At 41.3% G+C, this 21,570-nt stretch overlaps 1 protein-coding gene across 5 annotated transcripts in view; it reads left to right on the top strand.

Moving 5' to 3' along the window:
• The window catches only part of DYNC1I1 (dynein cytoplasmic 1 intermediate chain 1), a 181,743-nt gene extending 161,240 nt beyond the window's left edge, over positions 1–20,503 (top strand). For 4 of the 5 annotated variants that reach the window (XM_068404650.1, XM_068404648.1, XM_068404649.1 and 1 more), the window contains one exon: positions 20,108–20,503. In XM_068404650.1, the coding sequence (XP_068260751.1) occupies positions 20,108–20,218 (111 nt within the window). In that variant the 3' untranslated portion in view covers positions 20,219–20,503. Of the gene's footprint in view, positions 1–3,286; positions 3,290–20,107 lie in introns of all 5 variants that reach the window. The other variant, XM_068404651.1, reaches the window with a different exon arrangement.
• Positions 20,504–21,570: the final 1,067 nt, after the last annotated feature.

Raw genomic sequence — 21,570 nt, 5'->3', positions numbered from 1 at the left:
AATATGTGCAAAAGTGCTAACAGGAGGAAATGAGAGGTGCCATTGTGGAGGATGGTAGGTGCACGTGTGAAAAAGAGTATGCAGGTGCTGAGAAATAGCAGGATACGTATTCTGTGTCTAAGGCTGCTCTCAATTCACCCTGCTACATCTTATAAAAACCATCTAAACTGCAGTGTGTTTGGCACTGATGGAATCTACCTTGTTGTTGATGAATGCGGTATAAAGTGTTCTGTCGGCGTTACAATCCCTTGGAACAGTTAAGGGTGAATCTCTGAGTAATCAGCTTTTATGTGGAGAATTTGTTTTCCATCATTATCTGTGATAGAATACTGAGATATCCATCTCTACACAGTAGGGAAACATTATAGAATACATACAGAATTATCTGTAACTCTCATAAAGTGATTTTATGGCCCATAGCAAAATTGCTTGTGCATGACTCATATTTTTGGATTGCATTCACTTGTGCAGGAGTTGCCTTTCCTCGCAAATGTTTGCTGAAACTTCTTGTCGTATTGTTAGTGTAATTCCTAAATTGTCTAAGGTTACTGCGTTCAGATTTCCACTATGACACTGGCAGGTCAGGCTGTTTTTATTTATTTTTCATTTTTGCATGACTGTTCTGAAAAGGTGTTTTTTCTGTCTTCCAAGTGATATGACAGGCTACGGAAATGTCTTTGATGACAGCGCAGTCTGATCTTGTCTGGGAGTCTAGACGAGCTGTAGAAATGTCTCTTTTTGCATATCATACACCATTCATAGGATTGTTTGTCCCTGCAAGCTCACCCAGGAGAAAACAGATTTAGTGTTCTATGCAGAAGAAGTAATATTTAAGTTTTCGGCCTTTCTGTAATCAGACTTCAACTTGCAAAATGAGTCACAGTGATACACTCAGATCAAAAAGAAAGACAGTTCTTCTTTCTATTACTTGAAAAGGAGAAAGAAAAGAGAGTCATTCAACAGTATGTATTTGTGTGAGTCCAGATCAGTGTTACATAAAGTGTTCTGCTTCACGGATGTTGCATGCCCTGCCCGTGCAGGGCCCCAGCGTCTCCAGCTCAGCTCCATACACACTTACACAAACAGATGGATGTCCATCCACATGGCTGCTGACAGGGGGCCATTGCCACCCCTCCTCCTCTTCTGTAATGAATGAAGGAGCTCATTTTTGTTGCCTGGTTCATTTTGGCAGTATCAAGTCTATGCAGTAATTCCTGTACCAAATTTAGGAGAGGTGGTCTGGGCTGCAGCAGCTTCAGATACTACCAGGGCTGCTGTGCTGTTAGTGGCTTTTTCTAGTTTAAAAAAGAAGGGTGCTCATATATTCTCCAGCACAACTCTTCTCACTATAAAGCCTTAAGTGAGATGCAGAAATACTTTGCAGCTCAAGAGCCTGGAACCGAGGGCTTGTACAGTGAATAACAGTCTCTTCAGTCATTAACCCTCTGTGTCAGTCCATAAAGAGCTCTCTGATGAGTTATTCCGTGCTTAGCTGTCCTCAGGCATGACACATAGGAGATTCACAGCATGCACTTTTGGAAGTGTCTGGCAGAAATACAGCAGCCTTTAAGGCTCTCTGTTTACTTCAGTGTGCAGACACCAGCCAGTTCCTTGGCTCAGCTGGGGTCCTTCTTTGACTGTCTTGTTTGTATGGGTTCTGGGATATGATGAGGCTGGTCTGACAGTATAAAAGGGGCAGTCCTTCTCCCCCTGCCAGCCAGCCAGCCCTAGCCATATCCCTTGCTGCCCAGTTTTTGTGCTAGTAGCAGTGCTTGTCACCACCCACATTGTGGGGAGGGAGACAGACCAGCAGAGAAGTATTGATTTTTTTTTTTTCTTTTGTTTTCCTTGGGGTATTTTTCTCCATGAACTGACTGTGTGAGAGTAGATGAGTGAGCACGTGGCTGGGGCCAAGGGGCTGGGAGCTGGACCGTACAGCACCTGGCATCACCTAGCTTTCATATTTGACCCAGCAGTATTGCAAAGCCTGACAGCAAGCTGGGACAGTTGACCTTTCAGCAATAGCACTCCACCCATCTCCTACAGCATCAACTTCTGAAAAGGCCTCATCACTGGAAGAACTCATCCCTGCCTGACTGATATCCACTTATTTGAAGGTGTGTCTCTCTGATTTGGGAAGATGGGTGTGATTACTCGCATTAGAAAGTCAGCAGGCCACTTTACAAAGACCCTAAATACACTCACCAAAAACATCAATGCTCCACGTACACTGCACCCTTTTTAAAACCTTTCTTTTCTCATGACTGTTCCAAATATCACATTAGATCAGCTGTAAATTCATAAACGCTGGTTCCATCAGAAAAAATTGTGATATTTGTATTATAATAAAGCACAGTGTCTTTGAATTTCACAGTACTATATAAGCAATTTTTCTTACCTGTTTGAACAGACAGAATTGAGTCCATGAATTTTGATCAGAGCAGAAAACATCAGGATATCAAATCATTAATATGTGTGATAGTAATTTTTACTTTGGTAGATTCATCACAGTTTTAAGGAACTATTCTAGAGAACAGTGAAGTTTACTTCACTGTTAACCCATTTGGTATAAAGAGAAAACATTATATGGCCTAAGTGAAAACATAAGATATGAGGCCTAACCTTGCATCCTTTGTGAAGGCAAGGAGTGTGAGATCAGGGCTGTTTTGCTTGTGTAAGAATTTAAGATTTGGCCCTTTTTGATATGTTGTCCAGTCGTAGTGTTTGATACAAGAAATGGCAGAAATGTGAAGAATGTGGCAGAGTCTATGACCAGGGAGTTAAAAATAATGCTGACATTTTCAGTCAGGCCATATAATGTTATCTCCTTAGAGTATGTACTTTTAGTTGTTTGATTTCGGCATCGTATCTGAAAATAACTGAACACATTTATTTTCACAGTGAGGGGTCTATTTTCTCCTCAATGCATGTGCTTTATGCCCATTAGCATTAATGGGAGTTATACACACACTTCCAGGGGAGAGGAGGCTTAAATAGGCCATATAGATGTACTCTTGTGGATCAGTAACCACTGATTTAAAGAATGTGAATTATAAAATGAAATACAAACTCAAACAAACACACAAAAATCTGATTGTTTCAGTGTGATGGATCTTAAACCTATATAACTTAAGCAGAGAATATAACCAGCCGTTGTAAATACACTTTACTCTCTGTAAGATCTAAATATTTAAACCTTTGCTGGTCTAGTAGTTGAGATACTATTATTGTGATAGTATGTATAACGTATTTTAACTGCTGTGCTTATGGCTTACTTACTAGGCAGCAAGTTTTCTGTATGGTAGAAGCTGATTTTAACAGAACATGGACCACTGACTGTAGATTTATTCACATGTCCAGATGATTGATAGTTAGACCTAACTGCATGTCTCTTTTGTAGATATATTTTCTAGAAAGGTTGCTCCCATTGTGCATGCTTCAGTGATGTTACACAGTTGCCGCTGTCATAAATATTCTCTAACAACCACGTTTGTTGCTTACCTTGGTTATTGAGAATGCTCTTTGCACCTTTAGTTGTGAAAGAAGCAGCTTCTCATCCACCTTCCATTATTTCTTTTTTTTTTTTTTTCCCCCCATTAATCTCTTCCAGGTCATATTCTGCTTGCACTGTGAATAAATAGAATCTGCAAATCAATGATTTATTATTTGGTTGTAATAAAATATAAAGTAAGTTTGCAGCACAGGATTGGGAAGTTTGAAACTATAATCATGAGGAGCTTATTACTGTACATTATTTTGTTAAACTAGTTACAGGACAAACTATGGCATCTATTTGGCGGTCTTTCAGACTGTTGATCCTAGTCATGGTTTTAAAGGACAACTAGTATGACAGGTGGAACTGGAGAAAAGTAAGAAAAGGTCTTTCCCTAGACCATCCAGGAAAGCTGGCTCTGCCAAGGAAAGCAGTTACCTGAGATTCTTCATACAGTTATTACCTCTGTCCTCGTTTCTTTGCCATGAAATCAGAATCATATTGATGTTTACGGACTTTGTTAGGTTTCAGAGTTAATATCTCCTTAAGCCCTGTTAGGGCTGCTGCGTTAGGTTGTTTGTGTACTTCCCCATTTGCTCCATGATGGGTGTCAATCCCATATCTCATTTTCAAGTACATGGCCGGTGAGGGAGGACCTGGCAACTGCCTGAAGTATGCAGATGAAGTGGTACAGTAAGGAATATCCCACTCGTGCCTATAAAATAGTTTTCTTTGGTTTCAGCAGCCTTTAGCAGCTGCTCTGAGATTCTTAGGGTTCTAGACAGAGAGAAATGCATATTTGTGACCAACTCTCACATTTCAGCATGGCTACTGAGTCACTTATTTTTCTGGGTAGAGTGGGGAAGGGTTGGTAGTTTGTACTCCTGAGATCCCTGTGTTTCACTATAGATTTCATACGGAAAACATATCCAGCATCTCTTTCATGCAGTTAAAAAACTGCTGTAGCCCAGAGAGAGAAATATGAAACTAGGTTTTTTGTCATGTAGTTATCCAGGTAGATTTTCCAGTAGGTTTACTTTTGCCATCATAAAGCTCCTATGGAGCATATATCAAGTTAGGAAATGTTTTGCCACAAAAGCAGAGTTGAGACTCACCATAAAATATTTTAAAATCTGTGTTGAGTTACAAGTATTCTTGGAACACAGATAAATGGCTCACACACATATCGTGAAGGTAAATGTGAGCAATGATAAGGGGTTGTGCTTACAACCAAGTTTTATTCAAAAGCGTTCAAAGATTAAGTAAGATACAGTAGTTACAAAAACACGCACAATCCAGGCATAAAGTGTAATTAAATGGATTGTGAGGCAGTGCCTGAATTTCACCATTGATGTTTTTGCTGGGGAGGTTAGAACGCTGGCCTCGGAGAATTTTAACAGCAAGTTTTAACAAAGCAGAATCTCTTAAGAGTTGTTGGAAAATGTAAAGAGCTACGGTTTTGATTTGCTTCCCCTCCACCCCCAGTTTTATAATGTTCAGTCTTGAGAGACTTTTAAAACTGGAAGCTCTTAGAGATGACCAAAAAAAAAAAAAAAAGAGAGAATGACAGCATACTAGGAACTCCAGCTTTTTACTTGAATAATAACTGTAATATTGAACAGAACAAGCTCTTCGTCCCTCGTCATTTGAATTTTGGCTGATAGAGCCAGTATTCACAAAGGGATTTTTGAAGTAGGTTAAATAAGAACTCTCTAATGAAAAAAATGCGCTAGTTTGAAATCAGTCAGTTTAATTACTGTGTTTTATGAAGGCCATTACCCATTGCTGATTACTAGGGTGATAAAATCTTTAAGCTTTGGTAGCCTCCATAGGGGGTGAGCCGATCTAAGTACAGCAAAGTCCAGTCATTATCACCCTAAATACTTGTGTTTCTCATTACAATATTCATTACTTTAGGTTACTGTGAATGCTTTGAGGTCTTTATGTAAGCACTAGTTTATTCTCCCATAGAAAAACAATGTTGTTACATTGATAAGTTAAAACCAAGCATTTCTATACTTTTACAATTTCAAAGGAGGCTTGGCCACATCCAGATCCATATGTTTATGCCTGAGAGTACCCCTGTACACTCCTATTGATGGCCTTGTGCTTGTTGGTACGGTCATACTAGTGTGGTAAGAAATGGAAAAGGATATGAGTTACCTTGTTCTTTCAGTCTGTTTTGGTACTTAAACACGCTGGAACGGAGGCTTGTGTTCCTAATAACAATCTTCATTAGGGAAGTACTTTTCAAGAGGGAAAACTGAGCCATGATCTAACTAATCTGACTTACCCAAGGCTGGTTGCTGAGGGTTGGAGCTGTTTACCTCCAGTGCCACTCTAGGGCCTTGTGCTTCCCTTTCTCTGCCACCTCTTGCACGTCATGCAGCATCACTGCCTCTCAGCTCTTCTCAGTCACCTTCATTGTGGCCTTCTGACTTACAAAGCAGCTTCATAAAACTGATGTTATTTAAAAGATGACCTCAAAATAATTTCCCCTCTTGTTTAAGAATTTTTATTTTTTAAAAGAACTCTTGAAACATAACAGGGAGAGATGTGGATCTGGGCCACTGAGAGAGGAGAGTAGCCTGTAGAAAGAGGCTGGAGAACTTGGTGTGACTAGCCAAGGAAGTCTGAGCCTGGTGACAATATAGATGGTGCATGTACTTACAGAGATAGGAGTGCTTGGGGCCCGAGAGGGAGGTCTAGTGAAGCTGAGGACATGCTGCCACCAGCACGTGTGGGTGCAAGCTGGCCATGTTTTCATATGAGTAAAAAATTAGAAGAATATTTTTAACTATCAGCAGGCTGAAGTTCCAGAGTGGGTAGGGACAGTGGGACAGACAGCCTCTCAAAGTGGAGCCTGTCAACAGGATTTTGTGATGTGCTTGTGTGTGATACAGCAGTGGGTCGCACCTGGCATACAGGGTCACTCTCCTGTACGCTCATTCTTAGTAATGACAAGAGTTTCTTCTGTTTCGCTGTATATATAAATGAACATGAAATTCCACTTTCATTTTACTACTGGAATATTACTTGTTAAGACTAAAGGAGAAAGGACCAGATTTTTAATGAAGATACCCTTTCTCTTCTTTGTTGATTAGACAGTGGAATTAAATAGGCATTAGTGAAAACAAACAGAAAAGGGATGTGGGGGTTTAAATAGTCATCCTAAAAATTAAGTTGATCCTTTATCCTTACCTTCCAGTTGCTTATGATGAAATATTTCAGTAGTTCTCCAGAGACAGCTTACTAGCTCCCTGGAGAATTTCGTGGGGTAAAAAGACATGAGTTTCCAATATGATACAAATATCTTTTATAAGAATTGCTCAGCTCCTCATCATATGAAATAAAAAGCTTAAGAAAACCAGTCAACAAACCAACAAAAATCTGGCTCCAGTCCTTTTTATTCATTTGTACTTTTAAAGCTGATGTATGTTTCCTTTTCCTTTGCAAAGGCACAGATCTTCCCCCTGCAGAGAGGATCAGAGAGAACAAGCCACATGTGACAGGAGTTAATCATGTAGCTTAATGCACTATTAGAAGGCACTCAGATAACAAAGTCATGAGAGCGGCAGAAGAGAATCACACACAGAATCACAGAATGTTAGGGATTGGAAGGGACCTCGAAAGATCATCTAGTCCAATCCCCCTGCCGGGGCAGGATTGCCTAGACCATATCACACAGGAACGCGTCCAGGCGGGTTTTGAATGTCTCCAGAGAAGGAGACTCCACAACCTCTCTGGGCAGCCTGTTCCAGTGTTCAGTCACCCTTACAGTAAAGAAGTTTTTCCTCAAATTTAAGTGGAACCTCCTGTGTTCCAGCTTGCACCCATTGCCCCTTGTCCTGTCAAGGGATGTCACTGAGAAGAGCCTGGCTCCATCCTCTTGACACTTGCCCTTTACATATTTATAAACATTAATGAGGTCACCCCTCAGTCTCCTCTTCTCTAAGCTAAAGAGACCCAGCTCCCTCAGCCTCTCCTCATAAGGGAGACTCCCTTAATCATCTTCGTGGCTCTGCGCTGGACTCTCTCTAGCAGTTCCCTGTCCTTCTTGAACTGAGGGGCCCAGAACTGGACACAATACTCCAGATGCGGCCTCACCAGGGCAGAGTAGAGGGGGAGGAGAACCTCTCTCGATCTGCTGACCACACCCCTTCTAATACACCCCAGTGTATTAGAAGCTGTAAGAGATCATTCCCTTTCTGCACAGTAAAGCCTGCAGGAGGGGGAGAAGGGAGAGCTGTATGTGACAATCTTCCTGATGAACTGGGAAACACTGTAAAGGGCAAGAGAGAAAGGAGAAAGGCTCCAGATCAGACATACCAGTCCATCCGCTGTATGTTTAGCGCATTGGCACTACCGGTGGCTTCACTACTAGCTTGTTACTTATGGCTGCTCCTGAAAACCTTTCAAGAGGCTTAGTGGAAAAGATAATCTGGGTCCAGGCTTTCCATGGTAGTTGTAGGTGAAGCAGTGGAAGCTGAGTGAGTGCTTTAGGTGGTCTGCCCTGTCCTGACCCTGCATCCTGGAACACTGGTGGGGGACAGAGCTGAAGTTAATGCATGTTAATAATGTCACAGAGTATGTATTTTAAATATCTAGTTAGTCTGTTGGGTGATATTTTCTCTGAAAGGTTTTAATCCCTTTCTGATGTAGAAAGAAGTGTTACTGAAAAATGTTCATGGCTTTAAGTAACAGAGAGTATGGAAGGGGAAAAGTACCAAATCCAAAATTTAGTTTAAGCTCAGTTTGTGTGCAGAAATTTGCAAATTTCATTGAAATTCATGTGTTATCATTGTGGTGTTAAAACACTTTTGAAACAAGAGCTGCTTTGTATAATTAATTTTTTTCATGATGGTTCTGTGGTTTCAACCTGTCACATCCAGTAGCAGTTTTCATTTTGAGAATCCTTAACTACATTTTCAGTCTTTTTTTTTATGGTTTGCAAAATGGTCTGTATTTTGAACATGAAAAAAACTTAATTCGTGACTTGGAAAGTAACAGTTAAACCTAAAATATCAACTGAGGATAACTCTTGGCCTTAATACATCCTATTCGGCAGCTAAAATTCCATATTCAGTGTTTAATTTAAATGTGAAATGTATCCTCCAGTGCCTAGAATGATGGAAAAGTCTATGTCTGAAATGAAACAAAAAACAAACAACAACACAAAACCCCCTGCTATTTCATGGATGAGATTTTGCAGATAATGGCATGTGTGCAAAATCTCAGAGCAGGCAGCAACTCTCCTGCAAACCAAAATCTTTGAGCAGTTCATAAGCTGCTTTTCGTGAGAGTCCACTTGCCAACTGGGAGCCAGAAAGCCATGGCAGAAGTCCTTTACAGTCATATTCTGCCAGATTTCCTGGCTTGAATCATGGCGTGGACATGGCCAACTTGGTTTGGAAAGGATGCAAGCTGAGCTGAAGACACCATGATTTATTTCTTCCCTGAGGCAATAGTCCTTCACTCAGCTGAACTTCCAGGGAAGCACCTTTGCCAGTGCAGCTACCCCACAGGCTGACGCTCTAGTATTTCAAGTAGAAATGATGGGACAGTTCTTCCAATCAATGTAGCTATCAAAAAAAAATGTAGATATTGGAAAGAACAAGGTTGAAGGCTCCTTACCTTCTAGTTTTGATCCATTTGGTATTTTTAGGCTTTTTAGTGTAATGATGAGAACTGATAACATAATTTGGTAGAGGAGGAATTCTCCTGATCCCTTAGCTCCAAGCATTAAATGTCCTGAAACTCATGTGAAAAATTACAGGAGTTTTCAGTGATTTTGAGAAATGGCAGTCAAAGCAGGACTGACATCCCTATGGGAAAAGAATGGCAGGCAGCATGGCTCACTGGTTTTCTTCATCAACCTGTAAACTGATGGCGTTACAGATGTGGTGGAAAGGTAGGAACTGCAAGAACTTTGCTGCTTAGGGCACCACCTCTTTTGAAGCAAAATTGTTAGCTTTTCTGAAGCATGGCAGATGCTACTTGTGCTCTCATAGCTGATTAATTATATTAAATCTCTTTTGTTTCCACAGACTTAAACAGGCCAATAGTCTCTGCCATTGAAAGTATCACTCAAGGAGATCTGTAGGAGAGGATCCCCACAACGTGACTGGTGAAAGCACTCTGGTGTGCTTAAGAACAGGCTATAAGCTGATAGCTTAGTGTATGTATTTTTTTAAAAAGAGGTTAGCTAAGGAAACAAAAGTAATCTAAATTTCAACTTTCAGTCACCTCTTTCAAGATGACTGGTGATTACTCAATATTTTATCCTCTGTAGTTGATATCAAGTGCAGCATTTTGATTACTTGAGGGAAGCATAATCTGTTTGATAGCTTGAACATCATTCTGGTTAATTCAGGAGAGCCTGAGCCAACTCTGATATTATAGGTGGAACTGTAGCATTGTCTACAATTAAAGATACTTTCTGCTTCCTTGTTTTCTTTTGCATATGCCCTATCAAGTTTTAATCCTTCAGGCTGAAGTTTTCCATAATTGGTGTTTGCTTCCAGCACAGGTTTTGTTGTTTCTTACTTTTTTTTAAAAAAAAAAAGATTAAAGACAGTATCATAACACAAAATGAGTAACATGCTCAAATTGAGGGAGTTAGCCTTAACTCTGACATTTCCTATCTTTAAAGTGTTACAGTCTGCAGTCTTAATGTTCTGTTAACATGCATTTGTGTGTCATGTATGTGTAATTTATGGACTACGTTTTAGTCTGTTCTCATGTTCGACTGGCATCAAGATGACTGCTGCAGACAGAGAGGACTAAGTTTAGAAAAGAATTAACGGGCATTCAAATGCTTGAGTTCCTATGTAGGCCCTTTATACAGTTTATCTTTGCATATTACATATAAATTATTAAAATAACACCATTGTTTGCTTGGTATTCAAGACATAATTTACCATCAACTGTGTAACAACTCAGCAGCTACTGTTCTCCTTAGGAGAAAAAGTTGAAGTTTGCTGAAAATTGATTCAGTTTCTGATTGAGCTTAAGCTTTTTTTTGTCATATGAGCTAATATTTTTGTCTTCTTTTTACTATGGCAGCACTAGTTAAATCAGACCCTGCTGGTGAATTGCAAAGAAATAAATCACAACAGACATTAATCTAGATGAGGTCTAAGTAATTAACTTCATAGAAGGATGGCGTATACTGTGTCTGTGACACTAGACTGACTGCTGTGCATAGAATAAATGCAGTGTTTAGGCTGCCTATGGTATTCCACCCCTTCAATTAAGTAAACAAATATATATAGAGAGCTACTCTAGAGTGTATCCTTTGTGGTCTAAACACTGTATCTTATTAAAATCATCTGCATGCAGTATGTGGGGTTTGAGTTCCTGCCAGTGGTTTCATCCATTGTTAACAGCGATGCTTGGCTCTACCGAGTTAAATACAGTGGTACTATAGTTATGTGAAAAGGGTGCTCTTGGTTACTTTGGTGGCCATTTCGTTGCATATTACCTCCCACTTTGTTTCCATCCATGTGTGTGGCATAGGGTGTTGCCTGGAAAAATATAGGCTTTTTCAGGAAAAAAAAAATCCATATAGGTTGAGAAAAATATCAAAGGTGGTTTGTAATTGATTCTGGGGGGCAAGACCAGGGACAGAATAGGTGCATGTCTGCCTGCTCTATGTGTGCACATCAAGATATTTAATATTTACATTTACATATCTGTTTTCACCTCAGTGATAGTGATAAAAAAATCTGTTGAACTCTGGAAGATAGAATCAGTAGCTTAAAGCAGAACTATAATTCTTGGTTTTCATTTGTAAGTATTACTATCCTCATTCTGCCAATGCTGTCTTTTACCTGGAAAAATAGACCGATTGTTCTACTTGTTAGAAAACATCAAGCTGAAGTAGTTATGTTTTATCATCATTAAAAATATTTTTACCTACAATGTCATAACTGCATTCAGATGTTAATCCATTGCACAAAGTATTTGCAGCTGATTTCTTTTCAATGCAGCACTTAATTTTAGAGGGCAGTATGGACAATATAGGTTGACAAAAATTCTGCTTAGAGAAAATAGCTAAAATTATATTCGCCTGAAACTACGTTTATTTGATGACACTATTAAATTGAAACAATATAAAGATGGTGATAAACCACATACACAAGTCACTTAGTGTGAAGTCTGAGATTTTAGTCATTAAAGTTAGTTTACGAGACTTGCTGTTTTCCACAAACTCAAATTAATCTTAATATTTTCTAAGCTTTAATGAGCTGCCTCTTCAAAGAGTGTTTAACTTGCCTTTCTCAAAAGTTATAATAGCAACAGAGTATTTTAGAGATGAGAGGCATATTAATTTTCATATAGGTTTTATTTTCCCTGCTGGATATGAGATTTTTTTGCAAATATGGCTGTGTTGAAGTGGAGACAAGTAAACAGGATTGTCTAAAATAAGATCAGCCTTTGCCTCCAAACAGCAACAAACCCAAACGCAACTAATAAAAGATGTGTGTTAATCACAAAGTTTCTGATCTCTAGGAGCATGGTGACTAGCTACAAAAACCCATCAACTTAGATGAGAACAAGGTTTTCTATACAGAAAAATAAGAGAGCATTGTACTTCTATGAAATGTGTTTGAACGGGTCGCAGATTTTTGACTCGGGAACGTCTGTCACCCTTAGAGTGTATCTTGGACCACCGTGCAGGCTCAGCTGCAAACGTCTAATTGAAAACAGTGTGTGGCAATATGGTTGCGCAGGTCGGCTGCAGACCACATACTTTGGCAGGTCGTTCCAAGTCGTGGTGTAACGGTTCATTTTCAGATTCTCCTTTTACACCTGTGTCCACAGCACGTTTGTGTTAGAAGCTATTATAGACCCTTCTGGTTGGAAAAACTCACCCCTTCAGAGCAACGCCTCAGTCAGAGACAACACTGAGGAAGTTCTTCCCACAGGTATTTTTGCTTTGAGGCGTCCGAACTCTAGGTGAAGGTGGAAAAAAAAAGTGATTATTAACCTGGTGATCAGGATCGCACAATACTTTCACCAGTGATTAGCGCTTCAGGTTATGGACCAGGGTCTCAGTGATGGGTAGATTGACCCATGAGGTATAGTCATTAAAAGGAAATGCTGATTAATGATGATTAAGGGAGTGGAACATCTCCCTTATGAGGAGAGGCTGAGGGAGCTGGGTCTCTTTAGCTTAGAGAAGAGGAGACTGAGGGGTGACCTCATTAATGTTTATAAATATGTAAAGGGCAAGTGTCAAGAGGATGGAGCCAGGCTCTTCTCAGTGACATCCCTTGACAGGACAAGGGGCAATGGGTGCAAGCTGGAGCACAGGAGGTTCCACTTAAATTTGAGGAAAAACTTCTTTACTGTAAGGGTGACTGAACACTGGAACAGGCTGCCCAGAGAGGTTGTGGAGTCTCCTTCTCTGGAGACATTCAAAACCCGCCTGGACGCGTTCCTGTGTGATATGGTCTAGGCAATCCTGCCCCGGCAGGGGGATTGGACTAGATGATCTTTCGAGGTCCCTTCCAATCCCTAACATTCTGTGATTCTGTGATTCTGTGATGGACAACTGTGCTCCCTTTGATGCTGGTTCCTCCAAAGCAGGGGCTGCTGCTGCTGAAATTGTATTTTGTCCCCTTCTCTGGAGAGTCCTGGCCCTCAGAGGAGGGCTGTGCTGGACATGAGCATGGAGGGATGAAGGCAGGAAGAGTTGTCTGCTCCCATCCCAAAGATTTAGAGGCTCCAGGGAAGGCGAGGAGCCAGGAATCAAGTGAAATATCCTCAATGAATAATTCATTTGCTAGAAAGTGGGTTTTCAGGGAAACTGAAGTTATACAGAGATTTGGACAAACTGAGCTGAAACACTCTCAGCCATAAAAAAGATGGATAAGGGGGGAATATACAAAAATCTTGAAATATGTTGTAATATCTTATTTCAGCCTTCTGGACAGATTCCTTTAAAAGGAACATTCAAAAATTTTTTTGTGTCAAAATCATTCCTTCTTTTTTTTTTTAATAGACCCAACTTAAATGAGCAATTGTTACTAGAAGGTGGTAAACGATCTGAAAATTAAAAGAATGTATGTTGATTTGTGTCTTCAGGCACTGTTTCTTTGTTGCTTTTCTGCTTGCTTCAGGAGCCCACCACTAGCTGGCCTAAGTAGCAGCATCGAGAGTTGTCTGGTCAGAGCATCTCCTTTTCCCGAGTTCTGTCTTACAGTTTTAAGAGCCGTAGTGTTCCGTGAAGTTGATAATAGCACAGTTTCTGGGAAAACATGGGAGATATACAGTTTGTGTTTGTAAGACCTCTGGTGTATAGCTCGGATGCTCTGCACACAGAGGAAATCTCTGTCTTGAGAAGATGGAGGAGGCTGTTCCTGGTGAAACTCATGCTGCTACCTGCGACTAGCTGGCCTGATGAGCCTTGCAGGGAGAGGACTCTCTTACTCTCTTCCAGATGCACATAAACCATCTCATTGGTCAATACTAGCGTCGAGGGGGGCACGTGTTTGTGCTTCAGGGCTGCAAAGCTAACAGGTAAGCGAAGTGCTTGGCTAGAGTGATCACCCAGGAAACACAGGGAAGCTTCAGAAGGTTCAAAAATCCAAGGCTCTGTGGTGGCACCAGGAGATACGGTTTTGTTCTGCATGGGATAAACCACGTGGAACTGTGACACATCGGGAAGGCAAAGCCAGGTGCTCATCAGGAAGAGCCTGGCATTTCCTTTGGGTCCGGTTATTTTATCCTTTATTTACAGTGGAGAATAGGCAGAAGTTGGAACAATTTTACCTTTAACCTTTACAAGCCTTGTTGCTTCAAAGTCTACTGTAACCCCATGACTCTGAAAAATGAACAGGGAGACATACTGTAGTTGACCTGTGTGGCACAGCTAGACAAATCCCTTCTTTCCAAATCTAGATGTTGTTTAGATCCTCTCCAGTCTTGAAAGCACAGCTCAACACATTATCACCCAGAAAAGAAGAGGGTGAGAATGATACTAGAGACAAGGTGCTTCTAGCTGGGCGGGATCCAGCCACCTCTAGCAGATGGGAAGGAGAAGAACAAGAGGACAGGGAGATGTCAGCTCCTAATTTATAATCCTTTTGCTGTTGCATCCCATCATCTCACTTTCTAGGCCCTTGGTATTTTGTTCTGTCCCACCAAGAGTTTGGTATATGTACATATGGTGGACTGGGGAAGCACAGGCAGGGAAAGATTCACATAGGTATCATGTTACTTACCTATAAAAGATGAACTGATAACTGTATCACCTCGCAGAAGAGGCAGAAATCTGTTCAGTGTTGCTATCTGGATGCTGCCTCTGGGCTTGCTGAAATGACCAGTCCACCCCTCCAGTGCTTAATATTAATCGTGGCTGCTGTGTATCAGCCCTCGTGTGCAGCACACAGCCAGTCTCAGTTTGAGGGCTCAACTGAGCTCACTTAGCATGGGGGGTCTGAAAACTCCTGGCTGGGAGGTGCTGCCCAGGGAGGCTTGCCTTTGCCAGCCCCATCGTTTGTGCTGCACCGTTTAGCCAGGAGGAGTGTGCTGGAGAGTACCTTTTCTTATCCAAAATCATAGTAACAGAGCTGGTGGAAAAATAAATTCTGAGAGTTTGCATCATGTAAATCAGTTTTTTAATATCAGCAAGAAAAAGTTTGTGAACTAGTTTAAATGATAAAATCTTAAATGTGCCTAGTATTTAGTATGTTACATGTCTGTTGTTTGTTATATGTTATTGATCATGTAGGAAGCAGTTACAGATACTCTTAGTTATTGAGTGGTTTTGGAAGAGTATTTTATGAAAGTGAATTGGGGGAGGAGATCTAAAAAGTTGCTAGTGATATAAAGAAAACTTAGTGGGGTTTTTTTGAGAAATGAGAGACCCCAATTGTCCTGAGTTAAATATTTTCACCCAATTAAAAATGCGTCACCGTCCTAACATCTTGAGATGATGTTTTCCTATACTAATTTCTCACTCCTGTAACCAGCTGAGCACATGTAACTTCACAAGCAGAAGCAGGTTTATTTGGATGCGTAAACTTGTAGTCACACTTGCAGGTCGGTAGGCTTGCAGCCTGAACTCTTTTAAAAGCCAGACAGAAGACAAAAGTACCCCTCTTCCAACAGCTAAAGTCACCACTTTGCTTTGATAATACTGTTTTTCCTCATTAGAGTTACTATCATCTGATGCAACCTAAATGTACCATGGTATTTAAGTTAAAGCAGTGTAATTCAGTCAATTAATTAGGTGCGGGTAGCGCTTCCCTTCCATTGTGAAGGGATCAAAGGAGAACACTTAGTACCATTTATTTTCTTGTTCTGCTCCATATCTTAGTGTCAGTTCATTCAAATAACCTTCTGACCCACATGTTAATATAAGTTATTATATTAAGTTACTATGCTTTGGTGAACATTTCTACCCTGCATCAACATCATGACTGTTGGGACTCAACATGTGCTGCTTTGTAGTAACTGGAAGTGGACAGGAAAATGGCAAAATCACCAAACGAGTGAGGAACCCCCAAATAGCTCTAAACCTCTGCCCTTCTTCTACGAAGTATCTCCTCATTTCTTCCACCCCTGCCCTGGTATTTATGGAAAAAAACTTGTGCAGAGAAGCTGAAAGGGAGATTCCACAGATAGACCCAGGCCTCCAACACTTGTGGGTGTCAGTGTACCCAGCTGAAGGAACTTGAATGGGAGATGACTGGAAGGGGAGCATTAATTCAGACAAGAATTTGAATTGGAATTTGTGGATGCTTTGGTTTTGTTTGTCGTCTTCTGCTGTGTAACTATTGTGGTTCGGTATTAGGACCTTCACAGAAAGAAGTGGGGGGGAATAAAAGTCAATTTTTCCTTTGACTTCATTATTGCCAAGGTTTCCCTCCGCATCCCTGAGGAATTTATATTAGAGAAGTTTATTCTACTAACAGTCCATTAGCAGGACTGGCCCCTCGTTGAAAGCATGATGCAGTGCATGAGATTAAATAAGGTAAAATAAGACAAAGTTCTAAGTAATTAGATTGTGTGTGGGCACTGAATGTTTTCATCTCTGTGCTAAAGGTATTCACTTCAGTCATTAACTGTTGTGTGAACTGAGTCATTAAAAAAGGCCCAGGTCTTGCTAACACTGTTAGTAATGCATGTAATACATACATTTGTGGGGAGACTCTTCAAGTTTGAGATACCAAGTTGTTTTAATAGTCTGGACTTTGATTTTATTTGTCTGTGGTGATGCTGCGGAGTAAAGGAAATTAAATTATGTGAATGTCATAAATATATTTAATTTTTTTCTTTAGAATGACATATTGTCTTCTTCGGCCATTTAATACAATGTAGTGCTGTTTAGGACTTTAAAAGACAAGGAGAAATGAGGCTTTATTAAATTCGATAGGTCCTTTGCCTAGGATGTTGTTCCACTTCAATGTGAAATAAGTGAGACTCATTTCATGTTTTCATTCAAGAGTTTGATAAAGGATAGTGCTGTGCACATCAAAAGAAATAAAATCTTTTAGGAGACAAGCAATAGTAACAGGGAAATTGCTACCCAGCTGGTTTTGGTTGCATCCATGATAGAAGGATCTCTGCACTGTCCCTTAACTTACTGTGCAGTAGCTTGCATAGGTGTGTGGCTGTGACCAAACCTGTGCTATGGGTACTTGTGTGTTGGTGCATTGACCTCCATTCTGGTGTTACATTTCCTTCTGCTGAAGGTTTTTGAAAGAACAGAGCTGTCTTTCAAATAAAGACCATAACAGATCCACATCTGTGCGTGTGAGCGTGAGAGACAGCTGTCTCAAACGATTTACTCCTGTAACTGTGGTCTCCATTCCTGGGAAAAGTAAAGGAGAAAAATAAAAAAAGTGGAAGACAAAGAAGGGAAAACCCAAAGAGTGAAGCGACACCTATTATTGAGGGCCGAGATAGCTTTCACACAGATTGCATTTCTCAGTCTGTAGCCTCAGTAAATGCTGAACTGTACTATATTGTTTCTACAGGCAAAAACCCAAATTTGTTGTACAGCAGATCTTCATAATGTAACTGAGTCACTGATATAGGCAGTATACATGGGAACCTTTAAAACACACACTATGTTTTTCCCCAGAATATTGGATGTAGAAGCAAAGCTAGATAGAAAATAGCTGAAAAACTCATTGGTGCCAGTGAGGTACAGAGGAGATATTTACAGAATCACAGAATGTTAGGGATTGGAAGGGACCTCGAAAGATCATCCAGTCCAATCCCCCTGCCGGAGCAGGATTACCTAGACCATATCACACAGGAACGCGTCCAGGCGGGTTTTGAATGTCTCCAGAGAAGGAGACTCCACAACCTCTCTGGGCAGCCTGTTCCAGTGTTCGGTCACCCTCACCGTAAAGAAGTTTTTCCTCATATTTATGTGGAACCTCCTGTGTTCCAGCTTGCACCCATTGCCCCTTGTCCTGTCAAGGGATGTCACTGAGAAGAGCCTGGCTCCATCCTCTTGACACTTGCCCTTTACATATTTATAAACATTAATGAGGTCACCCCTCAGTCTCCTCTTCTCCAAGCTAAAGAGACCCAGCTCCCTCAGCCTCTCCTCATAAGGGAGATGTTCCACTCCCTTAATCATCTTCGTGGCTCTGCGCTGGACTCTCTCTAGCAGTTCCCTGTCCTTCTTGAACTGAGGGGCCCAGAACTGGACACAATACTCCAGATGCGGCCTCACCAGGGCAGAGTAGAGGGGGAGGAGAACCTCTCTTGACCTGCTAACCACACCCCTTCTAATACACCCCAGGATGCCATTGGCCTTCTTGGCCACAAGGGCACACTGCTGGCTCATGGTCATCCTGCTGACCACTAGGACCCCCAGGTCCCTTTCCCCTACGCTGCTCTCTAACAGGTCTGTCCCCAACTTGTACTCATACATGGGGTTGTTCCTGCCCAGATGCAGGACTCTACACTTGCCCTTGTTATATTTCATTAAATTTCTCCCAGCCCAACTCTCCAGCCTGTCCAGGTCTCTCTGAATGGCTGCGCAGCCTTCCAGTGTGTCAGCCACTCCTCCCAGTTTGGTGTCATCAGCGAACTTGCTGACAGTGCACTCTGTCATTTACATCCAGTATTGCAAATTCCTGCCCATACGATTAACACTGAACTTGCAGCAGTGTACGTGGAGCTTTCACACATGGCTCACATTGGGCACCTACACAAGCTCTTTCCCCAGCTGGGCTTGCTCATTCATGTAATAGAGCTGTCTCTTAGGCTCCAGTTCTATGTATCGCTGTTGGGATGAAGGAGAGGAGAATAATTTGACTGTATTCCAGTCCAGTGTACCGTACAGCCTTGTGTGCACCTCTGGTCTGCTGGTGCCAAATGCATGTAGTTAGCCAGCCATCTGCATGGCATTTTTGGTGGCAGTTTAAAATAAGTAAGTCAGTACAGATGATGATTGAATATTGGGTACCGTAAACTGGATTAGCTAAGGTCATACTCATTCTTTAAAGTCACCTATTTGCTAAGTTGCACAGCAGTTTATTATATGACCCATAGTTTCCAAATAGTTGTTTTCTTCAGTACCAAGCACTGCACAATATCTTGAAACAGTTTTTCTTTTCATATTATATTCAGGACATGATCACAGGGCTTCAAAAGGGCCATAAAAATGTGCATGGTTCATCTGGATGCTTGTTGCTGTTTTCTGGAATTTGGGTTAGTGAAAACAAAGTTTGAGAAAACTGCTTGCTTTTTTTTTTTAATTATCTCGATCCCAGCTTGCATTATCTTCCAGAAATTGCAGTGTTGAAACCAGCTGGAAATGACTGCAGTATTATTTTGCCATAGCACTAAAGTGTTTTATCTGGAAGCTTAGCTATTTAGATTACACGTCCCTCTTGAAGCCTAATGTTCAAGAGCTCTTCATTAGAAACATCAATGGTATTAAATGGAAATGGATCTTGCATGATGATATAAAAAAATCAGACCAGTAATGCAGTATCCAGTTGGTATAACATTTCCATTATAATACATTTCTTGTAATTGTGAATTCCTTTACATAGAGGAGGGTAACTAAAATAACGCAATATATTTATTTTACTATTAAAAGCTGTAATGAACTTCAGGAAAATAGTTTCAATGCAGTGTTGTAAAAGCTCTGTTACCTTGTGCACATTGACCTCAGTCCTGCAAACAATTATGCTTGGGCACAGCCTCACTGACTTCAAATGGGCAGCTCACATGTGCAAAGCTAAACATAGGTGTATGTATTTGTAGAGATCAAGGCCTCGCTTTAGTTTGGAAAATCTGAAATATTTTAACCAAGGGGTAGATTTTGCAACAACGCTCCAGCAAAAAACTTTGCCTTAAAATCAAGCAGATAAAGCTTTTTTTTTTCTCTGCCACTGACTGTAAAAGCTCCTTCCAGACGGTACTGAATAGGAAGCTGCCAGATTTGTCCTGGGAACTTGGCAGCACTTTACAGCTGTAGAAGTAACCAACTGACGGGGTTCCTTGAGTGAGTCCATGTCTTGGTCCTTCACTGTGCACAACCGCGCTCCTCAAAGGTGGTGCCTCGATTTTGGGCCAGAGAGATAAGTGGTTTCCCCGCATGGTCTCTAAATGCCCTGTCGGTTCCTCCCCCAGCTGGCTGTTCCACACAACGACGAATGGACCCGCTTCGCTCGGACGCTGGTGGAGATCCGCGCCAACCGAGCAGACAGCGAAGAGGAAGGGGTGGTGGAGCTATCGGCCTAGAGGAGAAGGAGCAGCGCCCGCCACCGCCAGAACAGCAGCTTCCCCCACCGATCACGCCGGTGTTCAGTGTCAGAGTCAGTCTTGCTGTGGCTTTCGATGCCAGTGTACATGCCAGTATTGCTCCAAGCGTTCTGTATTAATCACACTGCTTTACACAAGGCTGAAAATATCCAGAGCATTTTCATACTTTATATTTCTGTCTGAAAAGTAAGAAAGAAAAGACAAATCAACCCTTTATGGGTTTAGTTGTTGCCTTTTAACTACTTAGTAGCTGTATTTAATAGCTAGGAACCCCTGGTTAAACTTGTGCTCACATTGCCCTTCTGGCATAGTCCTATTAAATCCATATGAAGCCAGATACGATTATGTGCAGATGTGGTGTGCTTCACTGTATGGGACTGGGCCAGAGACTTTAGATGTGGTATTTCACATGGTGACTTACATTATGAATGGATGTACTATACGAAAGTTGCTGCTCCTTATTTATTGCAGTGTGCTGCATGGAACATATTTATTTGAAAGCATTAAAATAAACGATCCTAAAGCATGTGCATAATGAGAGAACTGCATTATCTGTGCGCTGCTGTAGAGGTTACATTAAAGTCCACGTAACAATTACAGAACATCAGTTGTGCTTAAGATGTAAGATCTATAAAGGTTGGCTTGAGTGGATGGAATGAGTTTCCTTTCCTTTTTTTTTTTTTAGGTGCCTATTATTTCTAGGCACTTTAACTATATTTCAAATACAGTTGGTCACCGATACTTGTCATGCAAGTTAACACTAACAGTCTGACAAAGGGTTGTGGTTCCCGAGTATGACACTGGTATTGCCAATAAAATGTATCAAGCGCGTTCTGTCACTGTGTGGCTCATCTTTCCTTGCCAGCAGCGCTCAGCGTGTTCATTACCGGTCACTGGCGAGGCACTGGGAAAATGTGACTGCCCTGGCTCGCACAATGCTCATGCAGCTGCTATGTAAATAGATACCTTCAGCTACAGGGACTGGCCAGTAATGGACTTACTGGCATCAGATCCTGCTACAAATTTTACACGAGCAGACACTAATCCATGTCAGCTTCTAGGCTTGCTTTATTTGTATTTCTTTCCTCCGTCCCTAGCTGTGTGTGCACATGCAGAGCAGCACCATGCTGCCCTATGCACTAAAAGAAAAAGAATACGAAAGTCAAGGCCTCCTCAAACTGTTGTGAGAGACAGGTTGGGATAGGGGACAAGAGTATTCTCCTTTACGACAAAATCTTGTGGCTTGAGCAAAGAAAAAGGGCGCAGAGTGATCTCATGCGTGCTGTGGCCCAGAGGGACGTTGGTGAATGCTGACCTTGCTGGTGAGGCTG

This window comes from Nyctibius grandis, chromosome 7 (assembly GCF_013368605.1).
Source record: "Nyctibius grandis isolate bNycGra1 chromosome 7, bNycGra1.pri, whole genome shotgun sequence".
Taxonomy (NCBI): domain Eukaryota; kingdom Metazoa; phylum Chordata; class Aves; order Nyctibiiformes; family Nyctibiidae; genus Nyctibius; species Nyctibius grandis.
The sequence above is the reverse complement of the archived record's forward strand: the minus strand, read 5'-3'. Positions and strand labels throughout refer to the sequence as shown.